This window comes from Larimichthys crocea, chromosome XIII (assembly GCF_000972845.2).
Source record: "Larimichthys crocea isolate SSNF chromosome XIII, L_crocea_2.0, whole genome shotgun sequence".
NCBI classification, from domain to species: Eukaryota; Metazoa; Chordata; class Actinopteri; family Sciaenidae; genus Larimichthys; species Larimichthys crocea.
In genome coordinates this window covers 32,931,348-32,947,368 of record NC_040023.1, presented here as the reverse complement: position 1 = coordinate 32,947,368, position 16,021 = coordinate 32,931,348, and the positions used below count along the sequence as shown (strand labels likewise).

Sequence of the window (16,021 nt, the reverse complement as noted above, 5' to 3'; positions counted from 1 at the left end):
GTTTTAATACGGCCCGCTTTGTTTGGAGAAAAACTTGGAGCATAAGACTGTGGTATCACTTCTGTGAGTCTGTGCACAGGAACATCAGCATACTAACAATGCTGTCGCAGGTACATGCCGTGTCCAAGCGTCAATCTTTGTGGCTGTGAAGTGAAGCCAATGTGGAAGTGCCAGAAACTCAGTTACTCTAATGGCCACTAGAGGCTGGCTACAAAACGAGTCAGTCTCCATGTTAAAATGTCCAACTTCACAGCAGAAATAAACATGTTTACAGCCTGGTACAAAAAACAGTTTTGGTCTCTATAGCTAATTTCCCCGTTCATGACCCTGTACTCAGGGTGAATTTCTATTTAACTCACTCTTAAGACTTAAGGTTATGTATAATTAACAGCGTGGTCCCCTTAATTGACAGGTCGGTGCCATCACAGGTGGCTTGTTTGAGCACTGAGGCTTCATTCAGCCCGCTTCATGTCTACCAACGGTCAACGGTTGCTGATTTTTAGATTAGCTGCGAGGCGGCAAAAGTGTGAAGCCACCACAACGAGCTTCACGGCTATTTAGAAACCTATAGGTGACATCACGGATACTGCGACCTTGTTTTATACAGTCATTGCTCATGGGAACATGAATGTTTGCAGCAAATCTCATGGTAATCCTAATCCTAACACCAAATGTGAATCTCCTGGTGGCGCTAGAGGAAAAAGTCACCGAAGCGAATCATCCTCTGGAAACCATGAATGTCTGTACAGAATCTACGGACGGCTTATTCAATAGCTGTTTAAACCGAATATGAAAAGTAGTCTCAGTGAAGACTGCTGACACTGACGCTCAGGCCTGTGGTTTATCCAGAGAAACAGGATGATGTCGAAATATGAGCACCACAGAAGAAAGTCCCTTTCTCCTGCATTGTACGGGGGAGGCAGAGATCTCAAAACCTGGACAAACAAAACTACCTGCACTGCCAGATTCCTACTAAAGGTATGTTGTTTTTTCCCCTTAATATACTGCATATACTGTATCATTTTATTGTGGGTGTCTTAAGCTCCTTATCCACATTCCTCTGCCTACATCTTTGACATCAGATAAAAGTTTTTCTCTAAAGTGCAGCTGTGGTAATCACGTACACTGCGCTGCATGTGGAAGCAAAGACAGCAGCTTAAAGGATAATCAAGCAAAAAAGTAATTACCATAATAAGAACACAGTGATTTACATCCGGGTGAGACAATGTGTTTATATAAAATGCAACATTAGAGACAATCTCAGGATTTAAATATTCTGCAAAACTCCAGATTTAAGACTTGTGTGTTTAACATAATCCGCACCGTGACAAGCACGGCACAGCAGCCTTCCTCTGCTCTCCAGCTCGAGCTCATCCTGCAGCAGTAGGTGTGTCTTTTATTTTTTCAATCCCATTGACCTGCCCTTGTGGTGCCCTGAGGCCACGCTGCTTATTTACTGTACAGCCACACACACTCATGCAGCCTGCATACAATCAAACATTAACATACACACACACACACTGGCCCCAATCCAACCTTTGATACCTCTGAAAAACCTTTAATGCTGTTACATACCATGAATATATGATGTTAAAGGCACTGCAGGAGTTATTTTCTGCACCGTGTCTTGGTGGTTACTTTGAATTATGGTCGGCTGAGGCTCTTTTTTCTCTTGTGTGTGCATAATGTTGAATATTCTGAATAAAACAAGATGCATAATTCAAAAAAATTTCATCTTTTCTATTGATGTTTAAGATGACTGGCTGATATTCTGTGATCAAACTTTACTGTAGCTTCGCTGGAGACATCAATAGCTCGCAGCTATCCTCACTGGCCAGACATAAAAGCTGATACTTAAACCTGCAATAATGATTTTTTTTTTCAGGCCACTTTGCTACAGAGCATCGAAATATTATTACCTTTAAAGTTAATACGGCGTACTGCACCATCTCCTGAGGGAAATATCTGTCTCTTTAGAGATTTGAGGTGTGCTTTACCGTCATCATTGGCACTTCCGTGACGTTTACGGACCTCGGTGCGAACTCCTCGGACCTGACCGCATCACTGTTGTGCCAATAATGACAGTAAAGCACACCCTCTCATGCAATATTGCTTAAAAGTCACCTGGAGCTGCAGTTTCAGGTTCATCACCGTGTGTTTTTACAATTTTATTTGATACATTGTTATTGTAGAAACATTGATTCTAGCTGCTTTAAACAGTGTCTCAGTCTTGCTAAAGTATCTCTTCTTCAGGACTTTGATTGCTTTTGATTTATTTTTTTCAGACTGGATCGGTTTTGTGGTTTTTTTTCTTTTGTCTCCTAACAAGGCAGTTGGTGGCAAACTTGTTTTTGTAAACAGCTTACTGAATAAATTTGATTTGATTTGATCTGACTTATAGTGTTCTGGCTGCTGAGTGCAGCCTTCGGTGAAACTGTGTTTGAAATATAATCAAAGCTGGAAGAGGGCCTGACTGCCACACTGAAGCCAGCCTAGAGATCCCCAAAGGAACAAGTTTCCAAAAAAACTCCTGATAAGCTTGTGGATTTATGGAACTTTAAATCACTTCGACCCGGGTCAAACATAAAAATACTATGTTAAAAAAGACATCAGAGATTTGCAGCGGCGGAGTTCACAGACGTGCATTAAGCTTAGAAATCTAAGATGAAAAGTCATTTTTTAGAGGGTGTATATTTGCAGATAGATGAAGCTGTGACAATGAAGCCAGCTGCTAGATCTAGAAAAAGCCACACCCAAATCACTAACTTTGCAGCCTCTGAACTCAAAGACGCAGCAGTGCCATTTAGTGGCTCAAAAGAGAGAGAAAGAGCTCTGTGGAACATGTGAGTGATTTTTTTTCTTCTTCTCCTTTCTCACATCTTACAAATTCATCACTGTGCAACCACAGTGAACGATCAGCTCCGCTGGAGCAGCTGGAGGTTCTTAGAGGGAAGTCATTTCTATTCACTCCTCGGAGTCAATGCGGCTCCTCAAACAGGTGACCTTCATGTAACAAAACCGTGATTTTAACCTTTGATGCCCCTCGTTTCATCCATCTATCAATTCTTTTTAAAAAACCCTGACCTTGCTCTCTGAAGGACAACTTTATTTTCACAATTATTGGAGATATCACTCATCGCTAATGTTTCTTGGAAGGACAAACACGAAAAGTGGAAAAGCAAAAAAAAAAAAATCAACCAATGTGCTGACACAACCAAAAACACCCACTTAAATATATAAACATGTAAACAAAATGCTACATAATGAGTTATAATGAATATTGGGGCTGTAAGTGGCATAATAATTAATAATAACAATTCTGCCAATCTGACAGTTTTTCATAGATTAACTAATTAAACCCAAGATTGTGCCTTCAAATGGAACCAGTGGAACCAATAAATATTGGAGTTTCCTGGGTATTAAACGATCGATGCATCCACTCTCACTCGATATAAAGACACTCACCGGACGTTGCCATTATAGATGTTGAAGGTCAGACACACGATGCCGAGCAGGATGCCGAAGCCGGCGAAGACCGACACAGCTGCGAACAGCTTTTGGGACAAGAACCTGAACTCTTCGATCACCACCGTCCGATCGGCCGGAGGTCCAGCGCCTGTACGGAGAGAATAAGAGAAAGAAATGTGAATAAAGAAAAAGCTTCTCCTCTCAGTTACGATACCCAGAAAACACACGTGTTAACCACGTTAACCAAAACTACAAAAAATGAAGTAAATCTTCAGTACATAGTTTCTAATTTTAACTGCAGGGCAGTTTTTAGTAAATGCTAATCAAAAAGGAGTGTGCAGTGCATTTTAAGTGCCGTATTAATACCCACTGGCAACAGGACGGTGTGTGTGGGATTCATGCAAAAATAAACTCCAGTGCAACACTGATATTTGTATGTAACCATATTTAGGTTTGGGTTGTCTGGAGTCAGGGTTAGTTTGAATGAGAGGTGTGCTATCTTCTAGAGTTGCAATGATTAGACGATTGATCCATTAGTTGTCCATCCATCCATTTTCTGTATCCGCTTATCCTTATCAGGGTTGCAGAGGGGACGGGAGGCAATCCCAGTTGGCACTGGGAGAGAGGCTGGAAGTTTCCAGTTCATCACTTTCACACCTCCGGACAATTTAGAGTCACCAATTAGCCTATTAAGTGCACGTGTTTGGACTGTAAGAGGAAGCCAAAGTACCCGGAGAGAACCGATGCAGTTTAGTTTCATTTTTCAAGCAGAAATGCAGAAAATGTTCCGACAGCGACTTTTAAAATGTGACTGTTTGCTGTTTTTTTCTGTCCACATATAACAGTAAATGAAATATCTTTGTGTTCTGGAGTATTAGTCGACCAAAAAGAACTAAAGATCTGAAAACTTTTATTTATTCATATAGCACCATTTATGCAAACATGCAGATTAAAGTGCTCAACAGACCAAATGAAAAAACAGAAATAGACAATAATGAACTGAATCTAGCAAAAACACATCATGCATAAATAAAATCTGGCAATGCAATTATAAAATGTTAAAAGAAAAAGAAGTTCAAGGAACAATTCAGCAAAAACTGCAACAATAAAATCAATGAAATGTTTAAAAAAGTAAATTAAAATCTATTAAAGTGAATAAACACAGGAGATAACAAGTATAAGACAGAACGAACAAGACTTGGAGAAGCACCTTAAATAAAACGGGCGACCAAGATCTGTTCAGAGACGAGGGCCACAGTGACTAAAGGTGGACGGTGGACTAAAGGTGTGCGTAGTAACTGCGATAAGTGAAAACTTGTGACATTTTATAGGCCAGATTATTAGCCAATTACCAGAATATAAAAAACAATCTGGAGACTAATTGGAGGAAAATAATCGTCAGTTGCAGCCTTACTGTCTTCCCTTCTTCTATTCCTCGTACAAGAACTGTTTCAAGGCCGATCAATACGAGCAGCAGAGGACCTGGATGTTTCACAGCTGAGACTACACACACTTTTTTTATTTAAAGGGGGAATTATCACCGAGAGGCAGGCTCTATTTTTCAGGAACAAACTCGCACACAGCTACACACATTCACACAGTCCTATCTCGCCGGCCACTTTGAAGCTCCGACTGGAGCAGTTGGAGGTTAAGTGCCTTGCCCAAGGGCAACTCAGCATCTGAGGGGATAAGTTTAAAGAATTAGCATCTAATTATTAGAGCACCAATTACTGCAATTAAGTGGAAGCCTCATAACCCCTCAGAAGTTTTCATAATGATCGAGTTATTGAGGCTTTGATAGACGCACATCTGATCTGACGCACGTTTGACTGATTCATGAGAGACGGCTGCATGAAGCCTGCAGCTGTAGTACAATATACGTCAGTGCCTAGCCACAGAATTACATTAGATACTGTAAGAACCGAATAAAGTATACGTTTCCTCTTCATATGCTGCACTCTTTCTACAGTACTTCTTCAGGGAGTTAATGTTGTTTAACATCAATATCATTTAATTAAACCGCTGTGAAGAAAGGTCTGTCCAGTGAGAGACTCGACCGTGGTCAAAAGGAGAGTTGTGACGTCAGACTGACCGAGTCAGATCATCGCTTTATCGGCCTGAAAGAGAAAACTGCTCCGTACACGTTATACATTTATAAAAAAAAAAACAGCCGACCGACAGCTGGAAATCAAGAAAACCTTTAAGCTGTCAGTGTGTTTCTTCAGAATCTCTTGTTGTTGTTGTGGAGAGATTTTTTTTTAATCAATGATCAGTTCAGTCAGTGAAGAGAGAAAGTGCAAAAGAGTCCAGGAGGTTTATTGAAGCTTGGCCAAGGAGAATGGAGGATTTATCAATACACTCTGACATGAGGCTGCCTCGGTTCTGAAGAAGCTGTCCGCTCCGGCTCGTCTATATGCCGCCAGGACGGTGACACACCTACTCTATGCGCATAAATAGTCATACTCAATGCACCTACTTGGTCATTAGTCAAGGACATATGTACACACTTTAGTGGTCTGACTCTGTGGCAGTTTCTATGTCATGTACCTATCTGTTGTGTCGAGGGTGTGAGCCTCGGTTACCATAGTAATGATCAATATTGCGCCTGCTGTTATGATGAGGCTGTCAGCCGCCGAGTTCCCAGCGCTCACTGCTTGTGTATCCGTCTGTCTTGTGTGTCTCTCTCTGTTGTGTCAGTCGCTGGTCGTAGCCTCGAGTTTTCCCTCTCACCTGCCACCTGCCTCTCGTCACGGTAACACACCCTCCAGCCAAACTCAAGAGATGTTTTTTTGTTCAGAAAACATTTCCTCAACCCCCCCATCTACCACCACCAACCCAGTAAACTGTTAAAACTATCACTGGTCTGAGACTGGTGTTTGCATCTTAAACACCTGCTTTCCTGAACACAAGCATACAGCTGCTCTGTATCTCAAGAAGAAGAAGAAGTCTCCATAACAATCTAAGATTTAACATTATCCCTTCAGAGACCTCAAGATATATGCTTGACCCTGTGAAACCTCTATAAGTGGAAATTTCACACACATTTCAAGCTCTCTTGATTATTGCCTCAGGTCGGAAGATACAAGACTACAAACATGGCGCCGGTCAGAGCAACCACACGTTTCAAAACGTCTCTTCACAAAGCTGTGGGTGACGTCACAGATACAATATCCATTCTTTATACTGTCAGTGGTATCAGGAAATAAACTCCACCACAAGTTAAATATGCAACCATGAACCGTTACCAATGAATCACACATGAAGTCGGTTTTAGTAGTTATTATACTGTTATGTAATGTAGTAAGCAAGTTGACAACTTTGGTATTAAGAGTTGTAGCTTTAGGGTGTTAAAGAGTGTGTGTGTGTTTATACTAAGTACCCAATTATTCATGCTTATGTAGCTTTAAACCAGAAGAATTCCTCAGTGAGGAGAGTTCAAAGAGGGGCAGATGGACAGGGAGCCTCTGTTCAACTGTCTGCATATGCCAAAGTGGACTGCATTGTATGCACGATTAGAGTCCAGATCTATAAGGTGAATTTGCTGCATTTCCACATACAGTATGTGTTTAGTTGGTGTATGTGTTTGCAAGAAGGAAATAGCAGGAGCGTGTGTGTGTGTGTGCACGTCAGTGTAAGTGTCAGCGCGGCGTGAAGCTGATGTGTCAGATGTCAGAGTTAAGTGTCAGAGTTGTCGCACCCACGAGGGTCGCGGGGTGTCGAGACAACCAATCACGCTCTGTTTAGATGCTTGTCAGCGCCGTCACACAACCGATGTGCATCTGGTGTCATCTGACCGATGAATGACGACATGAGAGAGTCTCTGCAGAGTTAAATATAAGACTTTCTTAAACACCACATGGAGTATAGAAACTCAGCAGGGACGGCATAGAAATTCTGTGCTGCACGGCGGCATGCAACAATAATTCCTAACGATTTAATTAGACGCAATTAAGCAGCACAAAACGTATGCATAGATTAGCCAATTAAAATTATGAATTGATTTAAATTTCGCCTAAAATCAACACCTGCATATAATGAGCTGATGAGCTTCCTGTAGCGAGCGGTGGAGGTTTGTCTCCTGCAGCACAGTCTACTCTCACAGCAATCCATCTTTTAGTTCATATCACGTCTGAACTGTCTACAGCAGGCAAGAGAACATATTTAAGACTTTTTTAATACCTCCTAAGTGCCGATGCGCTGCTTCAATTTAACCATCCATGTAATCCATGACAAGAAAATGTGTTGTTTATGAGCATATTTGTCCATCTGTTGTGCAGCTTACCGCCTATCTACTGCACGAACTCCTCAGGAGTCCTGACAGTGTACACAACACGTGTCGACGTGTTGAATCGCAAGCACAAATGTGCACTGACCCCCTCATCACATATATGGTTTTTTTTGTGGTTTTTTTTAAAGTGTGACATGTGACATTTCCTGAGCCAGAGCTGTGACAAAAACAAGAGAGCTCACGGGGAGCCGAAGTGAAAGTGGAACTGGAGAAAACCTCATTAAAAACTCATCGAGGGGAACAGAGCCTGTTCTCAACAATATGTCTTGTGGCTCGCGTCATATTCGAATAAAGATGGTAGTTTTTTTTATTTTTAGAAACAATATTGCTGCATTATGGTTAATATAGGAACGAGGGCGAAGAGCGCATGGAGTTAAAAAGAAGTGCTCTTTTTAAGAAACATTTACATTTTCTTGCTTTTATTAAGTCCTTAAAGACGTAAAGAAGTCTGTGTATGAAAGGTGCTATACAGATAAAGTTCATTCATGTAACTACTATATGATGCACAAAAGAGAAGCCTGCATGTGCGTATAATAGTAGCACTTCATGTTATGTGTGTGAATATGTATGTGCATGTGTCAAACGTCCATTCAGTCACCACGTTTCGAACCATTTAAACCCTCTTCCGTCCTTGAACAAGGAATCAGGACAGGGTGTTGCCATGGAGACCCGGCTCTATAACAGTTGCCACAGCGATTAGGAGAGCCGAGCTGAAGTGGTTGTTAGGGCGACCGTGAAGAGAGTGAGAAAGTGAGGCGGAAAGGGAGGCGCCTGGTAAATACACAGGAAAATAAATAAATAAATAAGCAGAGGGGTTAAGTTGAGAACCCCCCTGTGTGTCGCTCCACCCTGTCAACGTGGAGCAAATCAAACGCACCCCCCTCTTCTTTCAAAAAAATAAAAAATAAAAACTTCCCCGAACTGAGTCAGAGAGAGAGCAGGAAATTACTCATTTCCTCACAACAAGTAGATGTGTCAGATGGATGCGTCTTTATTTGGTAAACAGTAAAAAAAAAAAAAAAAAACTAAATCGAGATCCAAAAGACGAAGCGAGGCAAAAATAAAGTAAACAAGACTCACCTCTGACAAGTCGGAGTCAGTTTCGACCCAGCGTGTTTTAACTGGGCTAACACAGAGCCTGTCACGTTGCAACAAGCCAAACTAAAGAGCTGGCAGCCGGCCTTCTTGAAGGACATGTTGCCTACATGCATACAGGTCACCCGTCCCTCGCCACTGACACTGACCTGGAATCACTACCTCTTCTGGTTTCGGTTAAGCCCTGGCAACAGATCATTTCCTTAAAAGCCTAAAAAAAGGCAGCTCTCTACGGGCCACCGAGGCGTGTAGGATTGATTAGTGGCACACTCTGTCCAGGCACAAGTATGTCACCTCTCCAGGGAGGGATGGGCCAGTAAACAACCACAGAATTGGTCTTGGTGTCTGAAGCAAATCAGCATTAATGGGTTTTTTATAGCAAACTGGAATATGGGCGGTAGAAGTTATGTTGTGATGTGAGCTCGAGCTTCTTCATATAGCAGAATGACGTCATAGCTCGGTTGGGTTAGTCCAGAGGTTTTCAAGCGGCAAGGCTCGACGTGCGGAGGGACAGACTGGAGGCAAATACGCCGCATGAGGTTAAAGAGGCAGGTGCATGCAAGTGTTCTTAAAACAACGGGATGTTAATGCGTTTGGCTCGCTGATTTGGCCGACTTACCAACGCGGTCAGCAGTGGCTGTGTCAACACACAGCTCACGGAGACAGTTAGAGTACTTTCAAAGCCATGGCAGCTGAAAGTCACACTCCTTCTTGGAGTCATAGCTCAGGCAAATCTTGACACACGGACACGAGCTTAACACGCACACACTTTTACACATTATTTCATATGTGCATCGCAAAACAAACATCCATAAATCCGCTTACAAAAAAGAAAAGAAAAACCTGGGAATCATCACGTTTGAAGTCATCTTCAGTATCAAAATAAAGTGAGGATAGTCGTTTGTACAACAGGAAGTGTTAATAGCTGATTCAGCCTTTTTTTAATGGTTTAAAATATCAGAATATTTGCCATAATGTAAACAAATCTCGGCAAAAAAACAGGAAGCCAACAGCTGACTCACTTGGTCTTGATTTCCCCTCCCTCAAAATTCCTGGGTTAGACAATCAAAGCTAACTGCCGCCGCGTTTGATTGCTGTGCATGTGCTACGCCAACATTTTAACAAATGTTGGACGGTGAGTGTGCAGGCGGCTCATTTTGAGGGGGGACGAGCGTCAGCATCCAAATAAGCTGCACCCAAACCAGCGGTTAGAGAAAATCCAGGATGATTATATATAATTTAGACTGTAAGAAAAAGTCTAATTTAAGCCACGCAGAGTAGGTCTAATGTCACAGCACAAATATGTGAGCGCGTTGAGTCACAGCACAGACAGACAGGACACAAATACAGACACAGGAAGCTGAGTAAAGACGGTGTCACGAACTCCATCTTACCTATCCAAACATCGTTGCCGAACCAGGAGAGGTTCTTCTGAGAGCTGTCATAGTAACCGATCTTCTTGTAGCTGCCTCCTGTATGATTGGGAATTAAAGAAACAGAGTGTGAAATAAAAGCATATAAGATAAAGTTTAATTAGCGTGTAATTCATTTCCTCCAGTGGGGTGAGAGATCATGTTTTTTCAAACGATACAACAGAGCTGATAAATTTATATTCATACAACCACTATTCATTGCTGTGCTTTCATGTTAATGGTATGTGTGGGCACAGAAATATACATGTAATGAACAGATAAAAGAAATGAGGGATGAAAAGGTGCAAACAAAGAAGTACCAAGGGGAGGAGAAGGAGAAAAAGGAAGGGGAAAAAGGGGAGCTTATGTGGCGGTCTTGACCAGGAATACTGATGAGGTCCCACAGTGATTCAGGGATGCAAGTCAGGTCGTCTCATTGTGGATGTCAAATTACCTCGACACCACAACAGGAAATATGAGACAGAGTGTGAGGGGAAGGGGGCAGGATTATAAATTCTCATCCTTTAGGACGCCAAAGAGAACAGAGGTAGAAAATAATCCTCAACCTTATCCTGCGCGAGGAAACTCATTAAGTCACTGGTGACAAATAGGATGTCATTTTCCAGAAACGGCTTAAAAAACGAAAAGGCTTGTGCCCAATTAGAGCAGAGCCCAGTCAACACATTCCTGCATCGACACCATTCACATGTACAATTATAGGACATCCAGACCGATCGCAGCGAAGACCTCGACAGTTCCCTCAAAGGAAAAAAAAAACAAAAAACGATCGATACGTGATGAATACAGTCAGCAGTGCTGCTTTTTTTTTTTGATGAATGAGTGAAATTTACTGTTCAGACCACATTATGCAATACAACATCTGTGGGAGGGCAGTGTGGGAGTGTTTTACCTTGCAGTTGCTCGATAAGAGTCATTGCCATCCTGGAACCCTGGGCGTCAAACACCACTTGGCCCTGACACACAGAAAAGAGGAAGTGTTTTTTTTTTATTATTACTGCAAATGATTAACTCTTTCCTTAAAGGAATAGTTCCCCATTTTGATAAATAAACTCATTTGCTTTCTTGCCAAGGACTAGATGACTCATGTCTGCATGTTAAATATGAAGCACAAAGACTGGAAACAGGTAGTGAGATTGCACTGACTGAGGTAATAACTGAGATCTGGGAACGTGGCACCACCACTAACAAGACTTTAATAGGACAAACAGAAGCAGTCAGACTCAGACTATCCACTGGAAGCATCCTTCACTTTAGGTTTTATCTCCAAATTAAGACGTTTAGATCACTTGGATAAACTGTCAGCTTGTTTACAACTTGTCTGATCATCTGAGTGTTTATCTTGCCCCAATCAATGCACAGTCATCTCCACAAATACTTTGTTGATGGCCAGAAATGATGTTACCAAACCACAAAAATAAGACCTGAATTGTAATTTGCTTTTTAAAATCAGTTCAGTTCAGTGGTCACATCTATAGTCTAATCATATTTCTATACTACTAATCTTTAAATTTGGCTTTTATTTTAACTATTTTTATATTATTTAATCTGTTAAATAATTTTTTTACTATTATATATATCCGATGCGGGATTCGAACCGGGGCCAGCTGCAGCGAGGACTATAGCCTCCACACACGGGGCGGCCGCTTAACCCACTACGCTACCAACCACCCCTACTATTATATATTTGGTTTGTCTAATTTATTAACCTGTTTCTTAACCTTTCATTTTGGCTATCTATACATTTTATCTGTTGAAAAGGACTCTCTTACTATACATCTCTTTGCTCTATTTGTTTGTTAGTTATGACCTAACATAACTAGTTTGTATTTTTATTTTTGACATTTTATATTTCAGGTCACTGCACAGAGACTTGAAACTGTCTGTACAGTTTGATCACCATGAAAAGCAACATAAGGAATTGTAAAAAATTGAAAAACACAGCAGTCATAAGCCCTGTACAAAACATTTCATATTTATATTCATAAATGATTCATACAGAATCGTGAATGAATTCCTCAACTTTCATCGCTATGCCGATGATATCCAATTATATTTATCGATCGAGTCAGATGAAACCGATCAATTAGCTGAACTTCAGTTACGCCTCAAGGACGTAGAAACATGACGGACCTGCAAATTTCTGAAGTTAAACTCAGACAAAAGTTTTTCTACTTTCTCCTGTCTGCCAGGTTCTCGTGGATCGTGGCAACGCCGACTTTGGCAACTGGTCGAGCCTGCAGCTGTGGTCCGCTACAAATACTGTTAATATTACTACCTCCAGTCATATTTCTATTAAAGTTTATAGTTATCATTATTTTATTCCCCTTATCTTCTGCACTTACCGAAACGCCTTCAAAGGAGCTCGTGTTGAGGGCCCTGTAGATCTCAGAGGTGATGTCATGGTTGTTATAGTTGAAATCCTCCAGTCGTCGGCCTTTGGCTTTCAGCGGTGCCACGGTCTTATTGAGGGCAAGAGCCAGAGCCCACACCGCGTCGTAGGCTAGGGGAGCCTCCTGAAACCCTCCAGTCTCCTCGGGGTTCATCCCACCCAGACGAGACATCAAGGCGGCAATAAACTCCTGCGATGTCTGATAGAAAGAGGACAGAAAGAGAATCAAAGAGGAGAAATGGCATTTGAAGCTAAGGCATTTTTATATTTATATCTCCAAGCATTAATATGTTGATTACTCTGTAAAGGGGAAGCAGTGGTGAATCATTTACAGGGTAAGTGCTACATGAACACACACTGCTCCGCAAAATATCAAACTTGTTTTTTTTGGGGGGGTTATTTTGTCAGACAGTTTTTCTCAAAACATAAACTTAAGATCTGAAGCCACATTTACATATTTTAAAGTGAAAAGGCGTGTTTTGTTGACTATTTTAAACCCCCGTGGTGAAATCGAGGGGAGGGACGACGTCTGTCCACCCATCATGAAAAGCATTTTGTATAAATGAGTACAAATCTTGACAAAACTAAGAAGGAGAATGGTGCATATTAAATATGTCAGGATAGAGCATAATTTCTAAATGCAGAGTCAGGGTTAAATCTCGCCTCAAGGTCACATCAGTCAGAGGGTTATTAGAGGTACAGGAGCTCTTAGGTTGACTGGAGGGCACTTGGGCCAGCCTGAGGGGCTATTGAGGGGTAGTAGAGCTGACCAGTCCCTAACGTGTGAGCAGCCTTGTCCTATTAAAACATACCCTGACGAAAGTTTTTTTTTTAATACAGAAGAGCCCTTCGGCATTTAGCTGCTGCAGTGTGACGTTAGATATTTTGTAAATGAAAAAAAATACATGTGTTCACTTTCCTGCCAAAACTTAGATGGGAAGATTGATGCCACTGTCGTGTTTGTGTGCTAATTGTGAAGGTGGAAACACTGTAAATGGGAAAACAGTTACATTTCTTTTTATATATGTAGTTAAACAAACGGGACACAACATGTTAACGAGTCGAAGGCAACAAAATCCACATTGCGGTTCAACTATTTCACGTCCTGGAGCTGTAGCTTCCTGAAATATGCCAGCAAATACCTTCCCATAAAAACATAAGCTCCTCTTATATACAATTTGTGGTCATGCTCTCCCCCTGTGGCCAGCCTGCTGGCTGTAGAGCTTCATATTTAGTGCACAAACATGAGGAGGGGTATCAAACTTCTCATCTAACTCTTGGCAAGAAAACAAATAAGAGTACTCCTTTAAATATGCAGCACTAAGATAAGGAGGGAGCTCTAAAAATATTTGGTTTCAGGCTTGTTACACACAGAGGTAGTTTCCTTCTGATGTTACAGATTTGCAACTTTTAGGAAATTAGTCAAAGTTAGATGCGATGATTAAAAAGTTAAAAGCAGGAAAAGAACTATTCCTATATTGGCTCTGATGATGGAGATCGTTATTTTCTTGCTTTTAGCTGACATTAAATACAAGTATAATACGCCCACATCTGTGTGCAGCTTAGAAATAAGAGATTTAATTATATTTTGGGGGATTTTGAGATTTAGCTCTGGAGGAAATACGTGATATCTCTTTGCCAACTTAAAATCTTTATATACACTTTATGCCATGTATTCATTTTCGTTCATAAGTGTACAATTAAGCTGTTTAGAACTGATTCTGTAATTAAACACCAACAAACAGTTAATCTCTGAAAAGCGGTGGGATACATGTGTGATGGGAAATTATTGCCACCATCATCATGACGGTGCCCCTCTGCATTCTCTGAGGCCAATTAGGCCCAAACACCCCCGATTCATTTATGTCAAATTCGTCTCATTGAAATTCCACCTTGGCATTTAAATCTGCCACTACCTACTGAAAACTAGCTGACAATGTGCTATTGCAGACCCTGCAGTATCGACACGCTAGCTTCATCTGAGCGCTCTATCTCGAAGAAATATGCCAATTTCAAACTTGGAAATTGAATTTGAATAGATTGACTATGAGCAGGAGTTCTGGCTGTAATTCTTATCACCCGTTGAGCAGCACGTCAACAGCTAAATCAGCAGGTAGTGGCAGGTGCTGTATGAATATAAACAACAGCTGCTGATGAAGTGTGAGAGGAGAGGTAGGAGGATGAGGAGGAGGAGGAGGAGAAGGAGAAGGGGGCACGGATGGAGGGGGATGGTAGGAAAAGGTGGGGAGAGGAGAGGTAAACAAGAGGAATAAAAAAGGATGATCCACTACAGACCAGCAGAATCAGAGAAGGTTGAACAATGGGAGAGCCGGAGAGGAGAGAACAGAGACAGTTTAAGAGGATTAGAGGAGGTGAGCGAAAGTGAAGCGGCAAACGACAGCCAGCCTGAGAAACAAGGGTAAACATTATAAAGGAAGAGTGTGACAGTAATAATGTTTCTACCTTCTATCTGTGCTTTATGAAGCATAATATTGATTCAGGTCATATGCAGTTCATTGAAGTTATTGGCCTCTTCCTGGAAAAAAAAAACTCTCTCTCTCTCTCTCAAGGAAATTGATCCATTTAACAAGTCTGGCAGACGACGTTAGCGACGCGGATAAGAAGAGCTCAGTAATTAGAGAGAGTAACGTTAGACAGACGGCTCAAACTAACAGAAAATCCAAGACATGACTGGAAGAAGACATTATTTTACAGTATTTTAAGGCTCGCTAACATGTGTGACAGTGACAAACATGTTTTATTACCTTTGCGGGTGTTGCAAAACTCAATTTACAAGCACCATCTGCAATAAAAACCTCTAGTTCATTTTGCTTTATTAAAAAGACTCCGGTACATAATCAGCATCACATTTGCATCCCCACTTTTTTTACTCTTCACCTTCTTGGGTGTAATAATCAGGTGATAACTGGTGTCAGTTAATGCCGTTTAGAGATATGTTATATGTGCTATACTTCATGATAGATTTATAGATGTTTGTGCAACATTTCCATGACCTTTTGTTACGTCTGACGTGATTCGCCGTTTGCTTTCTGTGTTGATTTATAGTGATATGTTTGGACTTTGGGAAATTCAATTAGGAACTCCATTTCCCATGTGTACTGTATGACAAAACACAGATGTGCTCTGTTTGACGCCTCTATAATCTCATTAAACACTTGCATTGCACCTAAGTGATGCATTCTTCATAGCACGTTTGACTTTTATAACAAAATTATGACTTGTTATTGAGCAGTTACAGGATCACATAAGCGCCTGTTTCATGTTTCATTGGTTGTTGCAATTCCCTGTGACTGATCAACGTCAAAGATGACTTAATATCTCCTTAAC

General features: G+C 41.3%; 1 protein-coding gene across 5 annotated transcripts in view; it reads right to left on the bottom strand.

Moving 5' to 3' along the window:
• Positions 1–16,021, bottom strand: part of gabbr1a (gamma-aminobutyric acid (GABA) B receptor, 1a) — a 72,487-nt gene that overhangs the window by 15,543 nt on the left and 40,923 nt on the right. For all 5 annotated transcript variants that reach the window (XM_019275202.2, XM_027286317.1, XM_019275204.2 and 2 more), the window contains 4 exons: positions 12,627–12,872; positions 11,174–11,237; positions 10,246–10,323; positions 3,466–3,616 (listed from right to left, as the gene is read on the bottom strand). In XM_019275202.2, coding sequence (XP_019130747.2) covers positions 3,466–3,616; positions 10,246–10,323; positions 11,174–11,237; positions 12,627–12,872 — 539 coding nt within the window. The remainder of the gene's footprint in view (positions 1–3,465; positions 3,617–10,245; positions 10,324–11,173; positions 11,238–12,626; positions 12,873–16,021) is intronic.